Source organism: Poecilia formosa, unplaced genomic scaffold (assembly GCF_000485575.1).
Source record: "Poecilia formosa unplaced genomic scaffold, Poecilia_formosa-5.1.2 Scaffold510, whole genome shotgun sequence".
NCBI lineage: Eukaryota > Metazoa > Chordata > Actinopteri > Cyprinodontiformes > Poeciliidae > Poecilia > Poecilia formosa.
In genome coordinates, this window is record NW_006800449.1 from 113,644 (window position 1) to 138,846 (window position 25,203).

General features: G+C 38.3%; 3 protein-coding genes across 7 annotated transcripts in view; 1 reads left to right on the forward strand and 2 right to left on the reverse strand.

Annotated features, from left to right (window-relative positions):
* Positions 1 to 1,581: 1,581 nt before the first annotated feature.
* Positions 1,582 to 17,525, reverse strand: gan (gigaxonin). Of its 4 annotated transcripts, XM_016664779.1 has the most exons (14): positions 17,435 to 17,525; positions 14,850 to 14,992; positions 14,324 to 14,533; positions 14,057 to 14,171; positions 12,742 to 13,092; positions 11,918 to 11,986; positions 11,507 to 11,658; positions 10,412 to 10,533; positions 9,365 to 9,477; positions 8,369 to 8,518; positions 6,615 to 6,751; positions 4,032 to 4,166; positions 3,226 to 3,335; positions 1,585 to 3,136 (listed from the first exon to the last, which is right to left on the reverse strand). In XM_016664779.1, the coding sequence occupies exons 3-14, from the start codon at positions 14,506 to 14,508 to the stop codon at positions 2,964 to 2,966; spliced, it is 1,812 nt and encodes a 603-aa protein (XP_016520265.1). In that variant the 5' UTR covers positions 14,509 to 14,533; positions 14,850 to 14,992; positions 17,435 to 17,525; the 3' UTR covers positions 1,585 to 2,963. The 4 variants fall into 4 exon arrangements, with proteins under 4 accessions (XP_016520267.1, XP_016520266.1, XP_007579241.1 ...); XM_016664781.1 differs by lacking the exon at positions 17,435 to 17,525 and having other exon boundaries at positions 1,582 to 3,136; positions 14,324 to 14,527; positions 14,850 to 15,471; XM_016664780.1 differs by lacking the exon at positions 17,435 to 17,525 and having other exon boundaries at positions 1,582 to 3,136; positions 14,324 to 14,530; positions 14,850 to 15,471.
* Positions 15,575 to 18,258, forward strand: acd (ACD shelterin complex subunit and telomerase recruitment factor). The gene is made up of 2 exons (XM_007579180.2): positions 15,575 to 16,879; positions 17,451 to 18,258. Exons 1-2 carry the CDS (start codon positions 16,117 to 16,119, stop codon positions 18,140 to 18,142), a joined length of 1,455 nt encoding a protein of 484 aa, XP_007579242.1. The 5' UTR covers positions 15,575 to 16,116; the 3' UTR covers positions 18,143 to 18,258.
* A 1,382-nt stretch (positions 18,259 to 19,640) lies between these two features.
* Positions 19,641 to 25,203, reverse strand: part of psme3ip1 (proteasome activator subunit 3 interacting protein 1) — a 6,948-nt gene continuing 1,385 nt past the window's right edge. The window contains exons 2-8 of one of the 2 annotated variants that reach the window (XM_007579182.2): positions 24,753 to 24,889; positions 24,572 to 24,670; positions 22,942 to 23,063; positions 21,725 to 21,870; positions 21,120 to 21,193; positions 20,591 to 20,776; positions 19,641 to 19,914 (exon numbers count right to left, since the gene is read on the reverse strand). In XM_007579182.2, coding sequence (XP_007579244.1) covers positions 19,910 to 19,914; positions 20,591 to 20,776; positions 21,120 to 21,193; positions 21,725 to 21,870; positions 22,942 to 23,063; positions 24,572 to 24,670; positions 24,753 to 24,879 — 759 coding nt within the window. In that variant the 5' untranslated portion in view covers positions 24,880 to 24,889 and the 3' untranslated portion in view covers positions 19,641 to 19,909. Of the gene's footprint in view, positions 20,777 to 21,119; positions 21,194 to 21,724; positions 21,871 to 22,941; positions 23,064 to 24,571; positions 24,671 to 24,752; positions 24,890 to 25,203 lie in introns of both variants that reach the window. The other variant, XM_007579181.2, reaches the window with a different exon arrangement.

The window sequence follows — 25,203 nt, forward strand, 5'->3', positions numbered from 1 at the left end:
CTAACCGCCGCCTTTTGCAGCTAATCAAAGAACGCCCGACGATTCAACTGACTCCCCCTCCCCCCAACCCCCCGGCAGCCCCGCTACGCCCCGGTCTCGGAGGCTCATAATAAATGGCAAACTAAGAAGCTTCCGTTTCGCGCACCGCCTGTTGCTGCTAATCAAAGATCGTAGATCCACGTTCTTTGAGCCAATATGGCAAAAATTGGTCGGGACTTTTTCATATCCCGTGAATATTGGTCGGGACATGTCCCTACCGTCCCTACCCAAACCTACGCCCATGGAACTAGATAATATCTAAGCTCAATATTGTCTAATTTATCTAAGCTTAGACAATAGGGTAGATAATGTTCCTATCTACCTTATGAACAATATAAGTACATTTGAACACTCAGTTACAATTTTTTGAGTAGTCTACCCGCCTCTGAGTAATACTGAGAGAAATACTGCCGAACTAGCAAAATTAGCTTAGCTAATGTAGCTTTTATCTGGAAGCTAAGACGGACGTGTATTACTACTTACTCTGCCAGCCACCAGAACCTTGTTATTCACATGAAGACTCCCTTCGTGTGCATGTCCTTTACGAAGCCGTTGAAACATTGATAGAATGCATCCATGAATTTCTTCTCCATGGTTTACGTCTTTATGTTCACTAAGCAGTGAACTATAATAGTAGATCAGCTTGCCAACATCGTTCGACATGTTTCCATTTTTTGACTCATAGGGGTCGATCCCCACAGCAAAGATTTTGTTTTTGCTGGTTTCAAAGTCATGGTTCTCCAGGCTTTGCGCTGTGCTTGCCTACAAAGATGGCGCGGATCACTTCCGGTTGAGACTTGTGAGGTAACACTAGCATGTTGACCAACATGGATTTAATCAGTTTAGTATAGAGTAGTTTTTTATATTGAAATCAGCTGAAATGCTAGTGTTAACTGCTACCATTCGTAAGGGTTATAACTAGCATGTTGACTAATATTTACTTACCCCATATAATAGCTAAGCTGCTATCATATGGATGGATAACAAAGCAGTAGGTATAGTAGGTGATGTTTATGTGAACACGTCTGTGTTCAAACAAAAACAAAACGAGCGTTTTGTTTTCAGCACTTTGTGAATTTCCTCACAAACAACCAAACGTGAGGCTCTGTTTAGACAACAGTGATGCTGTGTAGTATATTTACTGTAAATACTGGACTGTGGAGAGAGCCACAAAGTGCTCCTTCATACCACTGTTGTTTTCTTACAGAAACTGGATCAATTTCTGTTTTTTTTAATTAACTTTATTTTTCATTGACTGAATGTTGTTCAAAAGATTAAAGTCAAATATCCTAAACATCTGGCGCTGTGGAACAACGTCGTTCCACTCCGATTCATTTTCAGAAAGGAGACGTCTGAGAGACTCTCCAAACTCGCTTTCCGCCTCCAGGAACTGATTTCCTCCGGAGGAACTAGTTCTGGGAGCTTCCAGAAAATCCAGCAGGTTAAACTGATCAAACATGTTCACGACTCAGTGACTATGAATGATAAAAAGTGACAACGCTACAAATGGTGTGTTTGCACAATAATCAGGTCCACACATAATTGTCCGGATGCATCATCTGGAAACAGCGTCATTTTATCTGCAGGAAGCACCAACACTTTCACAAATAAAAAAATACCCACATTTAAACACTTTGGATAAACATGTGTTTCCTTCGTAAACAAATTTATCATCGAGATATTTTGGGAATCCACCAATTTCTTTCAAAAGTGCCTCACATCTCCACATATCTTTGAGGCAGGTACATTTTCTCTCCACAAAAGAATGTAATCCTGATAGAATAAAGCTGGGTTCAAATCACAAAACTGTCCTAAATCAGCAGCTCAAGTAAGAAAGAATATACATTTGAAATGGAAAAAAAAAGCCTCATAATCAATAAATAAAATGATACGTTATTTAAAATCAGGCTTGGCTGAATTCCTATCCTGAAGTTTTTTTATTCAAACCACTTTTACATCTACAGATTTGTCTCCACATGTACAGTTTATATATCGAAACGTAAATATTTCATTCTACTTTCTCCAGTGTGTCTCTCATTGTTGTAGGAATTACAATTTTCTGTCAAATTTCCCCAAAACACACATAACTCGCATTAAACCACTCATTCACTCCCGTTATCTTTGTGCTCTCTTTTTAATTTTCCATTTAATTTAATTTTCCAATTCTTCTTTTTAAAACCTTGTAGATTTATAGAAATGTACAAATTTATCCACTGATATTCTGGTTCTGATATTCATGGATCATGATTGATTTTGACACCACGTAGTTTTTATACAGTGGCCTTTTGTTTGAGGGTTAAATTTGGCCTCCTCTGCTCTCTGGGAAAGGCGGGAAATCGCCATAGCAACCAGTGACTCAACATTTTGTGATTCTCTGGATTTTTGGAGTGAATCTGCATTAAAAGCATCACTTTAAAATATTTCATATAAAAATAAAAGCACCACAACCTTTAAATCTCCAGCCCAGTTTAACAAGCCTCAGCCAGAACAAATTAAATAAATGTTAACATTTAGTTTAAAAGTGTTTACCATCAAATATGTGAATCATTTTAGGAATATCACTTAAATCCTAAAAGATGACCTGTGCTGCAGGTGAAAGTTCCTTAAAAATCTCCTCTAAATTAAGTGAGCATCATAATTTTTTAGATATTAGTGTTCAATCTCTCCCCGACCCATTAGTAAATGTAAAACAAATGTAAAGAACAGAAAGATAAAGTCCCAAGTTAAATAGAAAATATTTAAAAATTCCTAAAAAAAAAAAAAAGGAAGAAAAAAAACCTTCACCATGAAAAACTTCTTTTGATGAGTTTTAGTCTTGTCAAGTCAAACGGTAAAGGTCCACGATCCCCAATGCGTAGTTTCCTGTGACGCCCTAACCCTGATCAGGAGGCAGGGGGCAGCAGTGAGCCGTGGGGTGCCAGGAATCACAACCTGATGGGGAACATGCCCTGGGTCAGCTGGAGGCGGAACAGGCGACAGTTGGCGATGCGTAGGGCGGCGCAGGCCGTTTTGGAGAGGTCGCTGGGGAACATGGGCTTGGTGCGGAACCACGTCCCGGTGCTGCGCCGAAACTCCCGGATGTAGTCGAAGCTCGTCCCTACGCACGCAAAAAAAAAAAGAAGAAAAAGCTGCAGGTTAGCGATGCGACCGACCTGGAAAGCACCGCGTGCTGTTCTTTTTACTGACCCGTGTCCAGGTCTCCCACCACGTAGATGCTGGCCCCGATCGGAACCGCCCCGTAGACGAAGGAGGAGCTGGCCGGGATGCACAGGTTCTGGTCGTCAAGGAACATCCACCTGAACCACAACGTTCAGGAAACACGTCAACTTTTCATGCTCAGAACGTAACCCAGTTAGCAGAGGTGGGTAGCAACTAATTTCATTTGTTTTGTTTTTCTTAATTGAAAGAAAATGATTTGAAAAAATTTTCTTTTGCCTGAAAACAACTTACAGTTAGAACAAAACCGTTTATCCGCCGACTTCGGAGGCTATGCTAACTAGCCTTAGCATTCATGACAGGCTATGCTAGGAGTCGCGTAGCAGAGAGCTACTGTGTGGGCACAATGAGCAGCTTGTACACAACACTGATTGACAGCATTAAGACCCACCTCCTGGCTGTGATTGGTTGTTTCTAGGTAGCGCTGGGAGGCAGAGAAGCTCGATCTTTTCACAGATTATCTGTCTCGTATTAAACTGTCTGAACACAGTGACAGTTTCAACAAATATGTAAAAAATATATTGTTACCATAGTTACATGCTACAGCCCTAATAACAGAAAAAGTTTGTACACCCCTGATTTAATCACTGCCTTAAATTACAGACGCCTAGCTGCTGCTTCTTATTTTCTCAGTTCCAGTGTAAAAAGGGGAAAATTTGAACGTTTTTACCGCCTCTGTTTAATAAGAAATAACTGACATTTCACAGTCATGTTTTGGACTCGCCTCAATGCATTAAATCATGAATCATAAGCTGTATTAAGCTTTTAAACTGGACCTTCTCATCTCGTCGTGGTAGAACTCGGACTTGCAGGTCATCATCTGTCTTTGCTCGGGGTTTTCGCTCTCTTGGCTTCTGACTCCGCCAAACACGTAGAGCTCCTGACCGACGCCGCAGGCCACCGAGCCGAACCTGAGCGGGACAAAGTGTGTCATAAAGCAGAAATATCAACACACATATCCAACATGACTTCCTGGTTTTCACGAATGTTCAGAAATTTCAAAAACAAACCAAATCTTTCCATAGTTGAAACTGAATAAAATTACAAAAATATTTTTCTCAATGTCTGAAATGAGATCAGACCAAACTTATCATTTTTTAGGCCACATTTAACAAAGTTATTTCTGTTTGATAAATGCCACAATAAAAATAGATTTTTTTATATATGTTTTCAGGATCAGAAATGTACACACACTTCCTCAGTGTTTGGTGCTGCTTTGCGTCTGAACTGGATGCTGATGCTTTCTGCTGGACTTTTTTTAGGCAGAAGATGCATTTGAGTTCATGCTAAATTTTATTTGGTCATTTGATTTTGATTGTGTCCCATTTTTCAAAGATGGCTAACAGTACATTTCCCATTCACTAAGCAGAAAAATTGGGCGATAAATCTGATCAATCAAATTTTTGGCTTTTAAAGGATTTAATTTTTGTTTTTCTTTTCATCAGTGGACTCTGGGTTTCCGTAGTTCGGAGTGATGTCAGCGTGCAAATGGCCGCCATGATGTTTACTTGGACTTCAAATTCAGGTCAACTCTACCAGAAAATATAAGGATGAGGCAACAGTTTTAATTTTAAGAATAAAGTCAAATTAATACGAGGACAAACCATTAAGATTACCAGAATAAAGTTGTAAAATTAGAAGAAAAAGTCGTAGTTTTCTGGGAACTTCAACACAAGAAATACCCCAAAATTAAAATTGTGTAACATTTAACATTTTGTGGAGTTATACTTTGTTATAAGTTTTACAAATAAAAAAATATTTAATATTTTAACACAAAAGAATCAAACTATTATCAGTATCATGAGTTTGAAAGGATTGTGCAAACTATCGAGTCTATTTAGAAGAAAACCACATGAACTGAGCTGGTCTACATCAGATCTTCAAGACTGTAATGAAATTGACTTTTCTCATAATTTTAAGATGTTGTTCAGGTAAAACAGTGTCTTTATTCTGCTAATATTATGACTATATTCTTGTAATTAAAGCTTCTCATATCATGGCCTTAACACTTTGTCTATCTTACAGGAGATGGAAAGAAAAGCCACTTTTCGAAAATATTTTCTGTCATTTATAATCTATTTTTTATAAAAGAAAGTGAGAAAATATTTTTTAAAATCAGCTCTAGCAGAAAATGAGGCCTACTTATTGATATACTGTCCAAATATTAGCTGAAAAATGGCAAAAATATGTATTTTTTGTTGAAATCCAAACACCCGACACTTGTGACATGACTTATCTTGACCAAATAGTCACATGCAGATACCACATCTCGCACTTCCTGTTTAGTTTCCGTTTCTCTCAACTCAAAGAATTCAATCAAAGCTCAAGCTGACTTGGAATAAAAACTGATAATATAAGTGGTTGAATATTTCTGATTGCAAAAGTTACAGAAACTAAACCGATGAGTCATTTTTGTTTAACAACTCAGATCACAGTAAAACTTCAAAACGGGCCTGTTGCAACAAGCAATAAATCAATTAATCACATGTTAAATTAAACAGTGCTCAATAATTCTCATTTGCATGTTTTTTTTCCCCCCTTTCTCTTTCAACCAAAATCTGGATGACAAAAGTCTTCAGTCTGTTTATAGAAACCTCATGGTTGATTTCATTTGTTGTTTCGGCTGTTTTGTTTATTTCGGATATTTAAAATGTAGAAGTGTCAAATGTAGATTATAATTTACATTTACTGATCTTTGAGAAAGTTTTCTTGCATTTTTATGCCATTACCACTATATTACTTGAAAATGGGCTCAAAAAACAATCTTATTGTTAATCACAATAATTTCAGGGACAATCTAAAGTCCAGGAACATTTGTTACCATTGCCTACTTCAAAAAACTATAAAAACTTTTCTAATATGTGATATTTCAAAGTTGAAGTGATGAGTTTCTGGTCTGATGAGTGACTAAAAACAAGACGACCTTAAAGTTCAGCCCCGGTAATGAGAGGAGTGCAGATGAAAAGTGTGTGAATCAGGTTATGGAGGAAACGTGAAAACCACAGATATGAGCTGGGACGTGGTTATTCAAAGAAACCCCTGAGAAAAACAACCTTCAGCGGCTTGAATAGGTAAGAATCTGATGATGATTGAAACCCAAAACTCTGGTTCAGCCGCTGGTTTGCATCAACGCCACAGCTGATGAGAAGAAGAAGAAGAGTTTTCCAGGCTGAATGCAGCGTGACTCGACAGCAGCAGCATCATGTGTTAGCGTGGCTGAGGCGCGGCGCGGCTCAAGCTAACACTAACCCATCCAGGATTGCGACAGAAGCCTTGTTTCATTTCCTGTTGAGCAACTCGTGCTTCCGCGCAGCGTCACGGCTGATGTGTAGACGGTCACCTGACAGGGTCACGCTTACCGTCTCTCCTTCAGGGGACACAGGCACGTCCACTGCTGGGTTTTCGGGTCAAAGCTTTCCACAGAGTCAAAGAGTTTTCCGTAGGAGCCGCCGCCGATGGCGTAGATCTTCTTATTCATCGAGGCGTAGCATCCCACCTAAGGGCGAAAATGTAATCTGTGCTTTTATTTACTTAACTGCAGCATACATACCAAAAAAACTAAACTAAACACAAAAACAGCAGTGGTGGGCTACGTCTGCTAGCAGCAGAGGTAATGATTTTGCTTAACTAACTTTGAAAGCATTTAGCGCAGTTAGCTTCCCCGATGAAGCAGCATTCAGCGTTTATGCTCCACAAATCTGGAACAAACTTCCAGAAAACTGCAAAACAGCCGAAACACTGAAAGCCTTTAAACCTAGACTAAAACCCACCTGTTCAGATTTGCTTTTGAATTGTAGCAAATGAAACGCTGACCAACATTTTCAACGTGTGTTGATGATTTTGACGATGGCACTCATCAAAATGCAATGTTTGTTTCTCAATTGTTTATTGGACTTTGATTTTTTTATGTTTTATAATTGAGTTTTTATGGTGTAAAGCACTTTGAACTGCCTTGTTGCTGACAGGTAATATTCAAATAAACCTGATTAGGTTAACGTGTTAAAATCTGTCTAAAGTCTAGTTCTCCTCTGAGTGGTTCAGAAATAAACAAAATAACAGGAAAGTGTTACAACTTCATGTTGGTCATAGTTTTATCAAGTAAGGTTGTAAAACTCAGCAGCAGTCTGTGGTAACGGTTAACATGATGTCTTAACATGAAGCCGTTCCGTCACAATAATTACCTTTTATTACAAAGAAACAGAAAAGAGACGTCACTAAGAGCAGCTTCAGCTGAAACAACAAGTTCAGAGAACAGAAGTAAAGGAAACAGATATGAAAACAAAATACAAATATGATAAGATGCCACCACACATATGCTGACTGGGCCCTGAGACCGTCCCGCTGCTGCACAGCATCTTTCTGACAGACGATGCAAGAATAAGAAACTACACACTCAACCAGAAATTACAGAAAAAATGTCAACAAGCCACATTGTAGCTCTGACGTTTTTGTGGGATTTTTTTTTTTTAACCAGTGACAGTGGAACATTTTTTTGTAATCACTAAAATCTATAAATTGCTTATTTTTATTTAAGAAGTATTAAATACTTGATTTGCTAAAAGAGTAATATTAACAATGTTTCCTTTCTCAGGAACTCTTCAGAGGTTGTACAGCGCCCCCTGCAGGTCACAGAGGTGAAAATAACTCACATATATATATTTATTGTCATGTTTATTATTTTTACTTAATTTGTTTCTTATTTATTTACTTATTTAAATTTTTATTGTAAGTTCATTTTAAATTATTAAAACTTTATAAATTGTAAATAATTCAACCTTGTCTTTTAGTTTTGCTTTTTCATATTCATATTTAAAATTGAGAACAAGGTGGAACCAAAGTCAAATTCCTGGTTTGTATGCAGAAACTTCAACAAAGCTGATATTTAAATTCTGTTCAATAAATTATCTTTGGTAATTTAATGTAATTATATGTATATACACATTACCTTTACATGTAATTCAATTGAAACACAATGAATAACAAAATTAAAGAATACAGGTTTTGCCATTTTCTTGATCTTATGCATCTTTTGTATTGATGTGGAAAATTTAATGTCAGTGAATCTGAAAGAACTGAATCAGTGTTGGAAAGAAGGAAAGTTCTCCTCGGTTACCTTCCGCATCATCGTCATGCTCGCCTGCATCTTCCAGGTGCTGAAATGCGGGTCGAAAACCTCCACCGCGGTCAGCGCCAGGTCTTCGGTTTCTCCTCCCAGCACGTAGATCAGCCCATCCACCTCCACCACGCCGAAGTTCTGACGAGGCTGCAAGCATCAGACAGGAAACAGGTTTTATTTAAAGCCAGTATGTGTGTGTAAAAACTACTGGCTGACCTGAGATCAGATACGGTGTTTAAAACTGGGAAAGCTGTGACTCCCATCCTAACCAAATCAGAAAGAAAAAGGTACTAAAGTCAGTAGGAACCAGTGCAAAAACATGGAATCTTACCAAGAATTTGTGTCTAGCAAACATCTTAATACAGTTGAAATAAGACAAAACTAACTTAACAGTAAATTTTCAACAAGTTATGGAAACTTGTCTTAGGTAAATAATTCCTTAAAATTGACTTTAAAGTGACTAGTTTTACAAGCAGATTTCTTCCTTTATAACGAGGGAAAATGTCTTGTTATAAGTGAGAAAATCTGCAAGCAGAACTAGTACTTTAGAATCAATTTTTATAAATGATTTTACTACAAAGTTGACAATTGAATGCAACATTTAATGCAAAGTTGCATTAAAAGTGCTAACTTTGCATTAAAATGTCATTATTTACTTAATGACACTTCATGACAACAGTCAAACTGTTCATGACAGTGTGATATCAGTCTCATGCACACACCTTCAAACAAAGTGCCACCAAAAACTCATATATTTTGGTGGAAAATTTACTTTCATCTGTACCAAGATACCTGCACTAGAAACTAGACAAAAATGAGTTTGTCGCGTTTTATTGCAATTTGATTTTAAAAGCAATACTGACACCTTGTGGTCACAAGGTGCTAAAACAAGCCGTTTGGATGTCTATGTAGGTTGTAAACAGAGCTGCAGACAGACCGATGCAGCTTGTAGATGAATAGTCTCTCAGATTAACCAGGAGCAGCTGTCGGTACCTGCAGCATCGGGGGGATGGGGCTCCAGGAGTTGGAGTCCGGGTTGTATTTCTCTCCAGTGTCCAGGATCGTGCCGTTTTCATCTGTTCCCCCCATCACAAACAGGAAGCCCTCTGACACACAGGAAACAGCCTCATCAACCACCCACCTGCTGCTCTGCTCTAAGGATGCAAGTTATCGATTAATGAACCCATCTAATTTAATCGACAGACTGTTAATTAAAAAGCGGAGTTTTCTCTTGTATTACGAGGGCCTTTATTTTGTTTGGCGAAAAAAATGACTTAGGTCATTATTTCAGGAAGGTGACGATATGTGAAACACTTAATTGCCCATGAACAGACATATTCAGACAGAACATTTTAACTCCTGAAGGAATGTTAAAACTTCGCTTCATTAAGTGCATTAACCCACGACAGACCTCAAAATCAACATTGCTTATTGGTATCATCTTCTTTTTCCATCATGTTACATTTTTTCTGCGTCATCGCTTCTTAAAATTCATTTTTACTCTTTGGCATTTAATTGACATGTGTTCTGTTTTGTCATTTGTGTTGTTGTTTTTGTACAGCACTTTGGTGCATTTTTATACCTGTTGTAAAGTCCTATATAAATAAATTTGACAATGGCATCTCCTCCACATCTGTCACCTGGTCTTCGTAGCACTAACACAACAATCATCTTTGAATGAGAGGTTGACGTTGCTCCATCGTGTAGTTCGGCTAAATGAGCGCTATTAATATGAAACTTAACTTAATGAGGTTGTCGAGATTCTATATTTTAAAACAGAATAGAATAAAGTGCATTTTTCATCCGACGACGGACTCTGGAGTGTTTCCGCTATCCCTCCGCCATCTTTGTTTTTGTATCAAAGGCTCCGCTTAAAGATGACCAGCGGCGCCCCCTGCTGGATGGCGGACAAACTACAACACTAAAATAAGGTCTGATGGACATCATTATTTCAGTTAATCCATCGGAACTAATTTTAATTTTAAAAACCATTCATCGTAAGCCTTTCTGTTCCGGAACAGATTCCGATGGAGCACTAACCGGCGGCGACCACACCGTGGCCCAGACGGGCCAGGCTCATCGGCTGCAGCTCGATCCACTTCTGCCTGTTGGGGTCGTACAGCGGGCACATGCAGCGCGTCACAGCGGTCGGCTTCTTGGTTCTGTTCGGAGTGGGACAGTCGATCACACGGAGGTCTCTGACCGCATTACAGCTGAAATACACCTCACTAAAACAACGTATCCTTTAAAAATTAAGTTTTTGTCAATAATTCATTTCTAAAAGTGAACACATATTGTGATATTTCAAATGTTCCTCAAATGTTGGACAAAACCAATAAAAAAGGATATTTAATACAGAAACGTTATGTTACAATCCTCATGATTATGGGACCAAGAATATTACTGGAAAGTTGAGTGAAAGGAAGAAGTGTTTTTTTTCTTTAAGTGCAAAGTTAACAAGAATAACTGAATGACTTGAACTTAATTAACTTTTTCATGTTGCTGGGTTATAAATTGTACAGAAGTTATTGTGATAAACAACAATTTTGTTGTTTTGAGACCATTTTCAAGTAATATAACATACTAATAGAGTAGAATATATAGAATGTTGATCCCCAAGAGGAAACTGCTTATATGCTGACAGCAACTCCAACCAAAGTGTTAAATATTAAATGTATAAAAATATATATATACATAAGTGTGACATTGTTAGTTACTTAAATATGACTGACTATAAAATAAATATTTAAAATAAACACATAAAATTAGAACACACATGGAAATATATTGATCTATATATAAATTACCAATACCAAAACCAATAAACTTTAATTTTGTAAAGAACACTTAACACTGGAACTGGAAGATATTTTAAATGTCCAAAATAAAACATGACAACCAAAAACAAAAAATAAAAACACACACACAACCAAAACCATTAATGGAATAGATCATAATGACTGTCAACAAAATTGCTCTTGAAAAAATATTAATCTGAATGAAAATTAATGAAGTAATTTTAATTTCCAATCATTAAGACGGGCTAAGTGAGGACCCAAACAGCTACCAACATGTTATTGTGTGGTTCTGCAGTAAGTTGTGTTTCAACTTGAAGATGAAAACAAAGATTCCTACCTTCGATCTTCTCCTCCTACAAGGACAATGCATTCAGAGTAACCTCGGGGTTTGAAGGCGGTCAGCATCGCCTCGCCCTGCGGCGGATCCTCCGTCAGAACCTTCTGGCAGAACTCCCTGACCACCTCCCTCATCAGCGGCTCTGCCATGGACTGATCACATGACACAAAATAAACATCTAAAACACAAAAAATAATTCAACTTCATCACATTATGTGAAAATGATCAGTAGGAAATCATGGCTGCTGTTCAGTGTCTGCTGGAGGTGATGGAGGAATAAAGTGTTTCAGTTTCTTTGAGTTTATATTATTAGAACATTAATTAACCTTCAGAGTTTTGAGGATTAGAAACTTGAAATGACACATTAAAATCTACAGATACTAATGTGCAAAATGCTGTTTGCCGCAGCACCTGTTCTCTCAGGTAGCTCTGGTCCAAGCCCTGCATCCACACGGCCGACATCACTTCCTTCATATGGACCTGCAGACACAGAAACGAAAAACTGTGAAGGCAAACAACTAGGCCGGTCACAATAAATCAATTAATCACATGATGAATTTATTATTTATCGTTTTTCTCTGGATGTTAAAAGTCTTCAGTCTGGTACTTTGGTCTCAACTAGTCCCTTGTTGGGGGACAATTTTGTTTACAGGCAATTCATAATTAATTTTAATTATTGTTTTATTTATTTAGCATATTTAAAATGTATTGCAATTCCAGTGTTAAATATTCAATTAAATTTAATGCTTATTGATTTTGAGAATGTGTTCTTGCATTATTATACCATTATAAATATATGACCTGAAAACAGTCCCAAAACTAGCGGCTTACCAATTTTCTTCCTTCATTTTGGGAGATCAGCTGACACTTATATTTGGAGTCAATCTTATCCCCTGATCTTATCTACCTCAACAAATGCCTAAAAATGAGGTTTGATCGACAGACTGGCCCACCAGGTCAGGTCTGCACGTTTGCAGTTAACAATCGTAACTCCACTGTTACCAACTCAGCGACTTTCTTGCTATATTTAGCAACATTTCAGACAAAAAAATTGGAATCGGCAGGTCAGGCTTTTCAAAGATCGATACTTGGTGATCGGCCAGAAAATTGCAATCGGTGCATCCCTAATCTAAATGGCAATATTATCGTTTGTCACAATAACATCCAGTAAAACTTATCATCTTGACAGGCCCAGCAGCTGTAAATCAGCTATGGAGAACGTGAAGCTTCCTCACCCTGCGGTAGTCCGGGTCGTGGGCGAACCATCGCACAGCGGCCTCCAGCACGTGCTTCTCGTTGCCCACGTTGAGCTTCTCCATGCTCAGCAGCTCGCACACCCGGCTGTGGGGAAGCTCCCTGAACTCCTCGGTGAGCGCCACGTCGCGGAAATGCGTCTGCAGGAAGTCCGTGGCGACATAGTGGACGTGCTGCAGGCAGTAATGCAGCGAGAAGAGGCGGATGCCGATGCAGTTCTCCGCCGTGATGCAGCTCTCCAGGAACTGGCAGCAGAGCAGCTTCAGGTCGGTCATGAGCAGCAGGTCGGACGCCTGCACCATGTCCTGGACGGTCTCCTCGCTCAGGGTGATCTGGGATTACGAAACAAATCCAACAGCTGTACTGGTGTTTCACGATTCTGCTTTGCAGAGAATAAAATCCTCAAAATTCAGCTTCTCTGAAAAATTCTAACATTATATATTATTAGTGCAGCAAATAACGATTATTTTAGTGATCGATTAATTGATTATTCTGATTAATCAAATAAAAAATGCCACTTTCTACATATTTTTCATTTAATCACTTAAGCTTTTTTATTAGAAAAACATTAAAAGATGCAAATAAAGAAATTATTCAATTCTAATTTTAAATAAGAAAATACAAATTTTACTGCCTAAAATGCAATAAATATGTTTCCTTTAGTAAATCTGAACCAGGTGAAGCTAAAACTGCCATATGGGAGTTTTGGCTGAAACATATTTACAGAAAAAGGTGTTTTTACATTAAATGCAAAATGTAGATATTTTTCTTACAGTTTCTCTCTTAATTACTGTCTGAATATGTTACAATTACTAAATTAGTTCAAGATTATTTCAATAATCGACTAATCATAATATTTGTGTCAACATATAAAAAGGGTTAGATGAAACATTTTTCTTCATCCAATTAATTAATCATCAAAAATAATCAGTAGATTTATCAGTTACTAAAATGACTGTTAGTTGCAGGAACAGTCCAAAGTCTGTTTTTATGTTTTGAATCTTTACAAATTTATATCTTTCGTAAAAATTAGTATGTTACAGTAATAAACACATTTTTACATTTTAAATTTCATGAATTTTGTGACCTGTCAGTAGTTTAAATTTGTCAGTTTTGTCCTCAGGAGCAAAAACTTTGGACATTACTGATATAGGCCATAACAAAAACATCTTTGCACTAATTTTTCCCATCTTTCTGACCTCAATATCTTATTTTTTTTTATATATAATCATGTGTAGATTGACCAGATAAATGAGAGGACACAGTGCATTTTAAGAATAAAAAGCTGGGAATCACCTCCCCGCTGAAGATATAATCCAGGATCTGTTTCATGATGGCCATGGGGACTCCCTGCAGCTCAATTCTGTAGGTTGATCCATCTTCTTTAGGAGGATTGTAGTTCAGTTTGGTCCTGAAATGAAATTATTCACAGCAGAATATGTCACAACATGAAAATAAAAGCTGCCTGGAATCACTCCCAGCTAATGAAAGTGAACACACCCATCAATCTGCTGCCACAAACAACAAATGTCCGACCAGCTGTGTGCAGGAGGACTGTCTGACCTGATGTAAGGGCTGGCTGCAGCCAGGATGTTTTTCTGCACTGGGATCTCCTCTCCATCCACCACAAGGAGCGCATCGTGGAAGCTTTGCTCCTGCCAGAAGGTCCGAAGAACTCTCAGGAGCTTCTGGGAGTGCTGCGGGTCTGAAACCGTCAAACCGGGATCACCGGATGTGGAGTTAGGCATGTCTGGACTTGGGACAGGTCTCCTTCTGTCAAGAGATGTGTACACACTGTATTTCATAAACGTTTGCTAATTAATGCTGTTAGTATGTTTATCTAATACCGAGCCGAATACTTTGTAAAAACACCACTATTAAAAATAACCAAGGTTTATTTTCTATAAGCAAGCGCATACAGGTGAGGCAAGATGGAACGTCTTAAAGTAACCAGTTCTTAAATCAAGTTTGGCAGGAAAAGCTACGCTAACCGCAAAACAATCTACATTGTATATTAACGGCTTCGACGCGGGTTAAAACAACATGCTGTAGTTTTCTATTAGAATATGTACTTGTTGTAAAGTCTTACCTGAAGTTTTCTTTGTTTTTTTGTATTTTTGGGCACAGGGAGTGCCCCGGACTGCACTCAGAACACCATGGATCACTCCAAAAGGTTGGAAGGCGACGTTACAGGCATGTGTTACATGCTGCATTCAGGAACATAGGACAAAACTGTACGAAATGTACACCAGAATGTATAATTAGAAAAATAACCATAAATTAAATGTGTATTTATCAACATATATAAATATTTAACAAAGCTACTCATTTATACTAATAATTGGTGGGAAATTTGTATAAAAATGCGTCTACAACTTCGTGTAATGCAGTTGTCTTGGATTCATGAACGTCTCCTGAACTGGGCGGAAAGAGTTCAGGTAATAGCGTCCCACCAATAAGCTTTATGTAAAAAAGTAAACAAATACAGCAGCAGACAGTCATTCGTGACTTCGATTTATTAATCCATTATTTAAAGAGGCAATTACAATGTTAAAGAAACTTGCAAGGAAAATAAAAGCAAAAATCTTCCCGGTATTCTGTCAAATACTGAGATGAACCCAGTCTTATTTTGTGCTCCACATCTAGCTCTGTCATATTTTCCAGCAGAACCTCCATTCACAGTATAGTAGCAGCTACATTGGTACACTTTTATTTATAGGTCTTATTTTTATTATTATCTTACAAAATTTATATTTAATTATTTTTTAAATTATTTTTACTTCTATTAAACCAATGTATTTATTTTTGCAGTATTCAGCAGTAGCCATTTAAGAAAAACACAAAAGAAAATATTTACATTTCCTGAAAAAACCCCCAGATAAATTATATGTATTGCATTGCTTTGTACACGTATTGTTCTGTCTTCACTCTTCACTTATGCGAACAAGTAACTTTATACTTGGAAAGTTTTATTTGTCGTTCATAAATGCAGACTTTTAAAACTTAATCCAAATTTATGTCAATGGAAAAATGTTCTAAGTTGATTTTGGTTCAAAGTAAATCTGCTCAACAACTTTGTAGTTTGATTAATAACTTTGATTTGTGGTAAACCTCCGTATTCGGTTCTGTGTAACATTATTCTAAATTAATTTTGAATATATGCAACTCTGTAAAATTTGAAACTTTGTATTAATATTGTTGCCTTGTTTTGTTTGTAAACTGATGTAAAAGTACATGAAGGTTTTGAAAAAAGCTTTTTGAACAATTTATTATGGAGGAACCCATTTTATGTACTTAGTTTCCTGTCGGATGCTAATCGCAGGCGCACTCCGTCAAGCTGAAAACAAACTCCGCAAATGCCCCCCTGGAGCAAACTGACTCCCTGGATCGAGAATCTGATCCTTAGCTACGGGAGCGGGGATGAGTCGGGCAGCCAGCTGAGGGCTCATGTCATCGGGGTGGGTCAGATGACCCAGTCCCAGGCTCGGGGCTCCGATGGCCCGACGGGGCTGCTCTTCCTGTCAGACGGAGAGCTCAAGATCCCGGCTGTGCTCACCGCCTCCGGCTGGGAGCAGCTCCAGGAGAAGGAGGACCGGGAGTGCTTCAGCAGCCTCCTGAACACCACCGTGTGTCTGCAGGACTACCGGCTCCGGTTCCACATGGACCCAGAACAGACCAAGAGCCGGTTCTTCCTGTCAGTGGGGGAGCTGGCCACCACCGCGGCGGGTCCGGTTAAAGACAACACGCCTTGCTGCACCAGCTCGGCCGCGGTCCGGATGAAGATCTGCAGAACCTGGAGGTCCCTTCTTGGTCAGGAGGACTCCCAGCGGAGCCAGGCCGGACTGGACCTGTCCGAATTGCTAGGAGAGTGGCAGCACGACTGCCTGCAGACGCTGCTGCGGGACATCCGGGAGAGACTGCTGGCTCTGAGGAACCCCCGACCCTCCACCTCTACTCACACCCCGCCTCCGAGCTGCACCAGGTGGGACCTGGACCGGGTCAGGTACAAGGGGGAACCGAGCTTCAGCGTCCCGGCGAAGCTGCTTCTCATTCCGGATGAGAGCAGGGAACAAGCTTGCCCTGTGGAGGATGTGGCGTGGCAGATAACCGATCCCGCAGGTCAGTATCGCACTGTAGACCCATAGGGGCGCCAGGGTAAAAAGGGCGCCAAACAACAGTGGAATATCAAAAAAGTAGTTTGGAACATGATTAGGACCACTGAAGTAAAATAATAATAATAATAAATCACAATTATTTCTTTAATCTTCTGAGATCAAAAGTCCCAATTCTGTGAAAAAGTCCTAATTCTGTGGCTCTCATCCTTTTCTGTTAGAGTATGAAAACCATACTAAGGAAAAATAAAATATAAAAAGAAAAATTACAAAAATAAGGTCAAAAGATTCCAAGAATAAATATGAGAATAAGGTGATATTACCAGTATAAAGTTGAAATAATAAAAATAATAGTATTACAAGCATAAAGTCATATTACCAGAATAAAGTCACTTTATTATCGTAATATTACGACTTTATTCTGTACAAGTTTATTTTTGTATTCATTTCGTTATTATTTTTAGCTTGTTCCTAATATCGCTTCATAGTATCTGACAGCTGTTTTTGCATTCAAACTCCCCACTGGGTGCCATACTGTCTGCAAACCTGAGAAAGTACTTACCGTGTCCCTCCTGCAGGTGGCGATCCAGTTCAGAATGCGGGAGATGCGGGGAATGCAGGTGAGCATTCCCCTCCTTTGATGGAGGACGTCGCTCCTTTCCCGGACCCAACCGCCCTGCTTTCCACCAACCCCTGGGACATGTTCCCCCCTCTGGGAATCAGCCCTTCCACCTCCGACTCGTCCCCGGAGTCCACCCCGAAACTGGACTCTGTTGCCGTGGTAACCAGCACCCGGCTTCCGGTTGCCAGCACCGAGCTTCCGGTTCCCAGCCTCCTCCCTCCTTATCAAAACCAACCCGCCGCCAGCTTCCCACCGAGCTCTTCATCAGCCACCGTGAGTCTACCAGAACCTCCTGCCTCAGACGGAACCGACACCGTTCCGGGAAGCTACAGGAAGCCCAAGAGGAAGCGATGCGAAGCGGAACAACAAGAAGAGGAGGAAGAAGTCAGTGGGAGTCCGCCATCTTGGCTCTTTGACTCCCAGATTGGATTTTCCAGAAACGAGGACAGTCCAAAACAGACCGGACCCCCCCCGAAAATGACCCGAGGCACTCATGGCGACGGCAAACCGTTCTCCTACAAATACAGAGTGTCGGGTCAGAACCTCCAGGACTTCAGCCAGTTCCGAGTGGCTGCGTCTCTGCTACACTGGGCTCTGCGGTATCTGTTGACTCCAAAACCAACGGAAGATCCACAGAGCGTCGACTGATTGGACTTGCGTTGCCATGTTTATTTCCCAAAAAGTCCAATATTCATAGAAGGACACACCTGATTCCATGTTTTGTATGGAGCGCCGTTTGTAAGATTACATAAAAAAATAACAGCAATGTTTTGGTTTACTTAGCCAGAGGGAAAAACTGTGGGTAACTTTTTAAGTCATGTTTCCACCATTTTATTCATGTTTATAAATGTCCAAATATTTACCTTCCAAACTAAATATTATGCTTTTAATTTAAATATTTAGTTCCCAAATAAATGTTTTAGTATGAGCTTAAAAGTAGCTTTCCAACTAAATATTTAGCTTAAAGATTTAATGAAATATTTTTGTTGGAACAAAATATTTTGGAAGTAAAATATTTACTTTTTTAATGAAATATTTTTGCAATAGTTTTAAAACTAAATATTTCACTTTTAATTTAAAATATTTAGATTGGCAATAAATATTGAATTTGGAAGATAAATATTTAGTTTTAAAATAAATATTTAGTTTGGAACCAAATATTTAGTTTTTAAGCCAAATATCTGGTTCCCAACTAACTTGGTTTTCTGACTTTTGTAAAACAAAAATTAGTTTTCTAACTATTTAGCTGCCCAACTAAATGTTGAATTCACAAACTCAACATTTAGTTTGAATATTTATTGAAATTAATATTTAACTTGAAAGCTAAACATTTAGCAAATACTTAGATGTCAAGTTAAATATTTAGTTTGGGGCTTTGACATTTATAAAAGTATTACTAATATGGCTAAAACATGACTTAGAAGATTGAACACCCACATTTTATTTCTCTGGCAGGACAAATAAACCAAATTATAGCTGTTAATTTTTCATTATGTAACTTTACAAACGGCGTACCATAGTTTACCAGTTGAGAATTTTTTCTCTTTATCTTGGAGATTTGATGGTTTTGTACGTTTTTCCTGCTGTACGTGTTTTAAAAGAAATGTTTCAGATGCATCAGGAAATGCAGTTCTGTGTGGGTTCTCTGTACCAGAGTTTAAAATTTTTTTAATGTTTATTAAAGAATAAAAGCAGCTTTAATATGTTTTTACAGGCAGCATCATATTTAAAAAAAAGTTTCCTGATTATTGTGCAATGATCAGATGTAGACTAAGAGCTTTATTACCTTCAATGTGGCGCTAGGCAATAAATACACTGATTAATCTCACTGTTGGTCCTTTAATATTTAATCTGATTTTATGATTAAGTCTCTGGAGACACAAGGAGGGAAAGAAGGACTGAAGGAAGCAAGGATAGAAGAAAGGGCATGAGGAAGGGAAGTAAAGGCGGTAGGACACAACGAGCAAAAAGCAAAGAACGACGGACATAAAGCAACAAAAAAAAGACAAACACTACTAATCTAATAAATTAAATAACCAGAAAACAAAATCATTTGAAAATTTTCCTGTTTTCATTTTTTGTGACTGAATCTGTGCAGAAAATTAACATCAAATCCTGAAATTAATTTAAAAAACCATCCGATTGATTCGTTGCCGATTGATAAATCAGTTTATTACAATACGACAGTTTCAGGGAGCGCCGTTATTCTGTCACACACTCTCACAAATCTGTCCGTAAACACAGAATATTTCAACATCTGAGACAGAAAGCAGTTTCCTCTGATGATAAAACACATCAAACGTAAAATCCTACAGTGAGTCCTAAAGCGGCCTCTCTTCTTCGCTCCACAGCTGTCAGTCTCTGTTCCCTCAGCCAATAGCACAGCCTGCAGTCGCTGTGGTCAGGGGGGTCGGCTTAAACTGCGTGAGACGTGATCGAGGGAAGGAGTCACATTTCAGAGCCACGTTGATGAAAAAACATGAAATGATGCACAGATTAGGTAGAGATTTAGGGCTGAACTTTGTCTGGAGACAAAGAGAAACAGTTAAACTCACAGCTGGGAGAGGAACGGAGTGAACACCTCTACAAGCTGCAGCAGGTAACTCAAGATTTCAGCAAAATCTTTCACATGCAGATACAAGAACCTGAACTGGCACAGTTAATCCCAGCGGATTAATTCTTGGAGAGAAAAATAAACAACAGCAGCCACTGGAAAATTAAAGATGGCTGCAAATTTTCAAGACGGTCATTAAGGAGAATTTGCAAATATCTAATAACGGCAGCCATCTTGAAAAATTTAATATGGCTGCCGTTTTTTAAGGTGCTCATCAAGGAAATTTTATTTTTGCACTAAATTTGCAAATATTAAATAATGGTACCCATCTTGATAGCTCAAGATGGCTGCCATTTACCTGCTGAAAGCAAATTTTAATGCTTGTATCCACAGTTGAAGGACTTTTACAGTGATGTGCGGCTATGGAGCAGCAGCTGAGCGCTTCGCTTAGTGTTTCTGTGGGTGGGTGGGTGAGTGAGTGTGTGTCTATCTGTAGGCCCTGTTGTGCCGCGGATACGGCGACATGATTGCGTCCACGCTACCTTCGCTGTCTGAGCTGCTGTCAGAGTCGCTGCTGCCAGAGTACGCGGACAGCCCCGGTAAGACGCCGACGCACACGGCCGCCGACGGCAGGTGCAACATGCCGTGGGCGGCCGACGGCGGCGTCTTCACCGTGAGGCCGGGGACGGCTCGGCGGTCCTCAGCTTCCCTGCTGCCTCCATCCTCCTCTGTATAGGAAAACAGTCACAATCAGCGCCGCCGTTTACTTCAAAAAGACTGATAAAAACAGGAAATTTGAAGAAAAAGTTTCATTTAGACACAAAATATCTACAATGTTTTGATGAAAACAACACATTCTTTCTTTCATTTGAGGTTTTTAGTGAACATTTTATGGTTTTTACCAGAGAACGATACGAAAACTAGTTTCCTTCTTTTCTCGTCTCCTTTCTGAGATCATCCTTCCTTTTTCAAATCTGAGTCATCGTGTCTTTTCTTCCGAATGGTTTCTTCTTCTGCATCTTTGCTGCTAAAAACCAAAACATTCATTTTTCCGGTCAGACCGATGCCCACCTGCGAGTCTGTCTCCAATTCCTCTCGCGTTCTCCACCCTCGGCTTCTTGCCGCCGTCTGACGACTGCGAGGAGCTGAGAGGAGAGAAGAGGAGAAGCTTCAGAAATGGTTTCCAAAAACACTCATCACAAAAAAAGACTTTAAAGAACACAAAGAAAAACCCAGTTTGACACAATTTTGGGGAACGAAAGAAAGAAAGAAGGAAAGAAACAAACAAACAAACAAAGAAACAAAGAAAAAGTAAGAAATATAAGGGGAAAGAGGAAAAGAAGAAGCCCCCACACCCCAAGGAGAAACTCTGGGACTAATTTATCATGGAAAATTATGGAAAATCCTGTTCAAATTATCTTTACTTTACTGGAATTTGAATCGTGAACATTTTTGAAATTTTAAAACAGGATTATTCACAAAGAAAAATGGAAAGCAGTTGAAATCCAGTTCCTTTTCCCCGTCATATATTCATTTATCTTTTGAAATCCAGACTTTTGAAATCTATTAAAACAGTAAGAAATGAATATTAAGAACCAAAATCTTTTCCACTCTCAGTTTTCTATTTTCCATGAGTAATTTCCATGTTTCAGTAAAACCATTGAAGAACTTCGTACCTGCGCCTCTTCACAGCTCCCACTAATAAATGAGCCTGAGACAGGTGGCTGGTCTTTGGCTCCGCCCCCGTCTGTTTAGGCCCCGCCTTCTTTTCTGATTCTCTCCGACTGTCCGCGGATGCTGACGCTTGTTTGACCAAAGCGCTGTGATGGTGGACAGTTAGGGAGCTCAAACAGGGATGGATCAAATTTAATCAACACGTTTAAAATTTCAGGTTAAACTTTTTCCTTCCACTAAACCTTCTGTGAATATTCCTGGATATTCTGTATGCAGGCTTTTTTCGTGATGAACTATTGTGACTTCTTCAGCAGACAGCTGAGGCAGATTGAGAACATTTAAAGGAGCAAAAAGCATTTTAATTTAAGATTTAATTAACTGATTAGGTTGTGACACCACGAGGTCCACATATTTAACTTTTTCTCAATATTTAAATTTTTTGAAATATAACTTTAGACTTTCACTATCCCTAATTTATAATAATTAAAAAGTTTAATAATAATAATAATAATAAAGGCTGGAAATATCTAACTTTGTGTGACAAATATAAATTATATACAAGTTTAAGTTACTGAAATAAAAAATTATGTATAAGGTTTTTTATAATTTTCTAATATTTTGAGATGAAGGTTTATGACAATAAAAGTCATAATTTTACGACAAAAAAGTAGTATGAGATATAAGTAATAAAATTACAAGAATAAAGTCACAATTAAAGAGAATAAAGTTGTTAAAATACCAGCATAATGTTGTGATAATAGAAGTAAAAAAGTCGTAATTATACTAAAATAAAGTTGGAATATGAGAATAATCAAGATAAAAAGTCGTAAAAACACCAAATTACTACAATATTAAAAAAATAACAGTGTTATGAGAATAAGGTTGAAAAATATGAGAATAAATCAGGATAATTTGAGAATGTCATAATATTACAACAGCAAAAGGCGTAATGATACAAAAAGAATCGTAATTGTACGATAGAAAAGGCTGAAATATGAGAATAAAATGAGGATTGTTCAGCATTTTGAGAAATGATAGATATTGGTTTTACAAATAGAAATACTTATTTTTTAACACATCAGCATCAAATTATTGTCAGTAGGAAGATGTTTTGCAAACAACTGAATCTATTTGCACATCCTTCTGCAACTTTAAAATTACAAAGTGATGAATAATACTGTTAATAATGATAAAAAAGAGTTAAATCTGTGAAGGATATTCGGTATTCCAACAGCTCCTGCTTCTCCTCGTCTCTGCGTTGCTTCTCCACCAGGACCTGCTGCCGGGAAACCTCGTCCAGGAAACTGGTCTCGTCCTCGTCCAGTCCCCTCACCATGTTTCCTGTCAGCGTACGGCAAGACAGAAACGGCATTAATTTGAGACATCCAAAAACGAATAGTGACCTCTGTCTACAGCATTTGTTCACCTTTCCAACAGTAAAAATCAAACATTTTTCAGGCATTTTCAAGGTAAGTTTTCAAACTTTTACAGCACCGCACTTTGGAGATAAAAACAATATACATAAACTAAAAACATACAGTTTCAATTCACTTATTCATTCATTTATTACCATTACTGTGACTGTAGTGTGATATTATTCTGTATTCTACAGCAGGGACAACGTAAACTAAAATAAAACAAATGATATGTGTTGAAATGTCTCTCACACCTTTTACACTTGATTGGTCCAAAAACAAAACGTTAATTTAACAAAAAAATCCTTAATGTTGTTTTATGATCTATAAGCGCCAACCTTTATTTCAATTACACAGATTAATAAATAATTGAAAAATTAGTAATACTAAATATTAATTACATTGAAACAATCCAAATATATGTTAAGGTAAATTACCTTCCTGCTCAAGTTAAATTGAAAAACAAATTTACAAAGAAAAATTTTATCGCCAAATTTTCTGGTGTTTAGCAAATGGAAATAATTTTCTTAATTCTAACAAACCTTAAATCAGCAGTAGTTATTGCCAGTGCAGGAAAGAGCTGACCAAAAACATAGTTTCACTGTCTACCAATTATTTTTGTTTAGTGCCAAATCAAAGCTTACATATTTTAAAACATAGAAATCCGATATGTTTCCTTTTTCTGGAGGACACTTTTCAAAATGGCCGCCATCGTTGTAATGAAAAATTTCCATTAGCATTAAAATCTACAATGGTTATTGTACAAGTTAGGTTCACTAACAGCTAATTCGCTAAACAAGAGTCTTAGCTAAGTTAAAGCTAAATCACTAGAAAATTACTGCATGCTAACGCTAAACACAAAATTAGCAGAAGCTAAGGCTAACAATTAAGAATGTAGCTGTGTTTCCATTTACCTTAAAATTATGCAAATTAGAATTATGAAAATAAGTTTCCTCATTGGAAATACGGCCATTTTGAAAAAGCTCCCGTTTTTGATAAACAGATGTTTTTTTTTCTATCTAGGCTGAGGTGGTTTTTCAGCTGTATTTCAACTGTATTTCGTAAAAACTGCAGACTTTTGTCGCATCACACAAAACATGTGACCAACAACCAGGTATTACTAATGGCGGAAGAGACGAAGGAGTTGACAAGGAGTGGTAGGAGGATGATGGCTCATTTTCAGCAGCTGATTTTGCTTCATATTACTTATAAATTCTATAAATAGGATGACCAAAGTCATAAAGTTCATCAAAGTTATCCAAATGGGTAACATTTTATAGCAATAATTAGTTATAAAGGCTCAGAAATGGCAGGCAAGATGGCCGCCATCCTGAAATTAATGAGGGATGACCGTTTAAAGTTTTATACTTTTATCCACACTTTAAGGACTTTTACAATAAAATGCTCTAGTATAGTGGGAATAAATGGACCTACTGAACTTAAACTGCTCCTCAAATTCCTGCTGTTTCTTCTCCTTCTGCTCCTGCAGCCGGTCATAAAGGCAGCGGGAGTCGTACTCCTCCTCCGGGACCTCTGGTGAGCACACAGACACAAACATGTGTTAAAATGGGCTGCAGCCGGCCTGATCCGGGTCTTCTGGATGCACCGCTCCCACCCTCCGGGTCGTCGGGCTTCCGGACTTTCTCCCATTCCTCCTGCCTCTTCTTCCTCCTCTCGTCGAGCTCCGACTCAGACACGAACTTCCTGCTGAGGTCGACGCCCGCCGCTTCTCCCCCGGCCATCGGAGCGACCCTAAAGACAGTGGGACACGTTTAGCTGTGGGTGTGACGGATTTTTAAGGGAAATTAGATATTTTTATATTTTTTTTTTTAAATAAAGAAGCAATGTTACGATGTAAACATAATGGACATTAGAGAGATTTAAAATATAATCAAAATGATTAACTTTAGGAAGAAGTCTGAAGAGGGAAAAAAACTAAACATTTTTTCTACGTTTTTGGGATGCTTTTTGTATTTGTTGCACCACTCTGGCGTGGGATGTTGTTGTTTAAATGTATTAGTACTTTATTTACTGATGTATTTCTTATTTTATTTTTTAAAAAATAA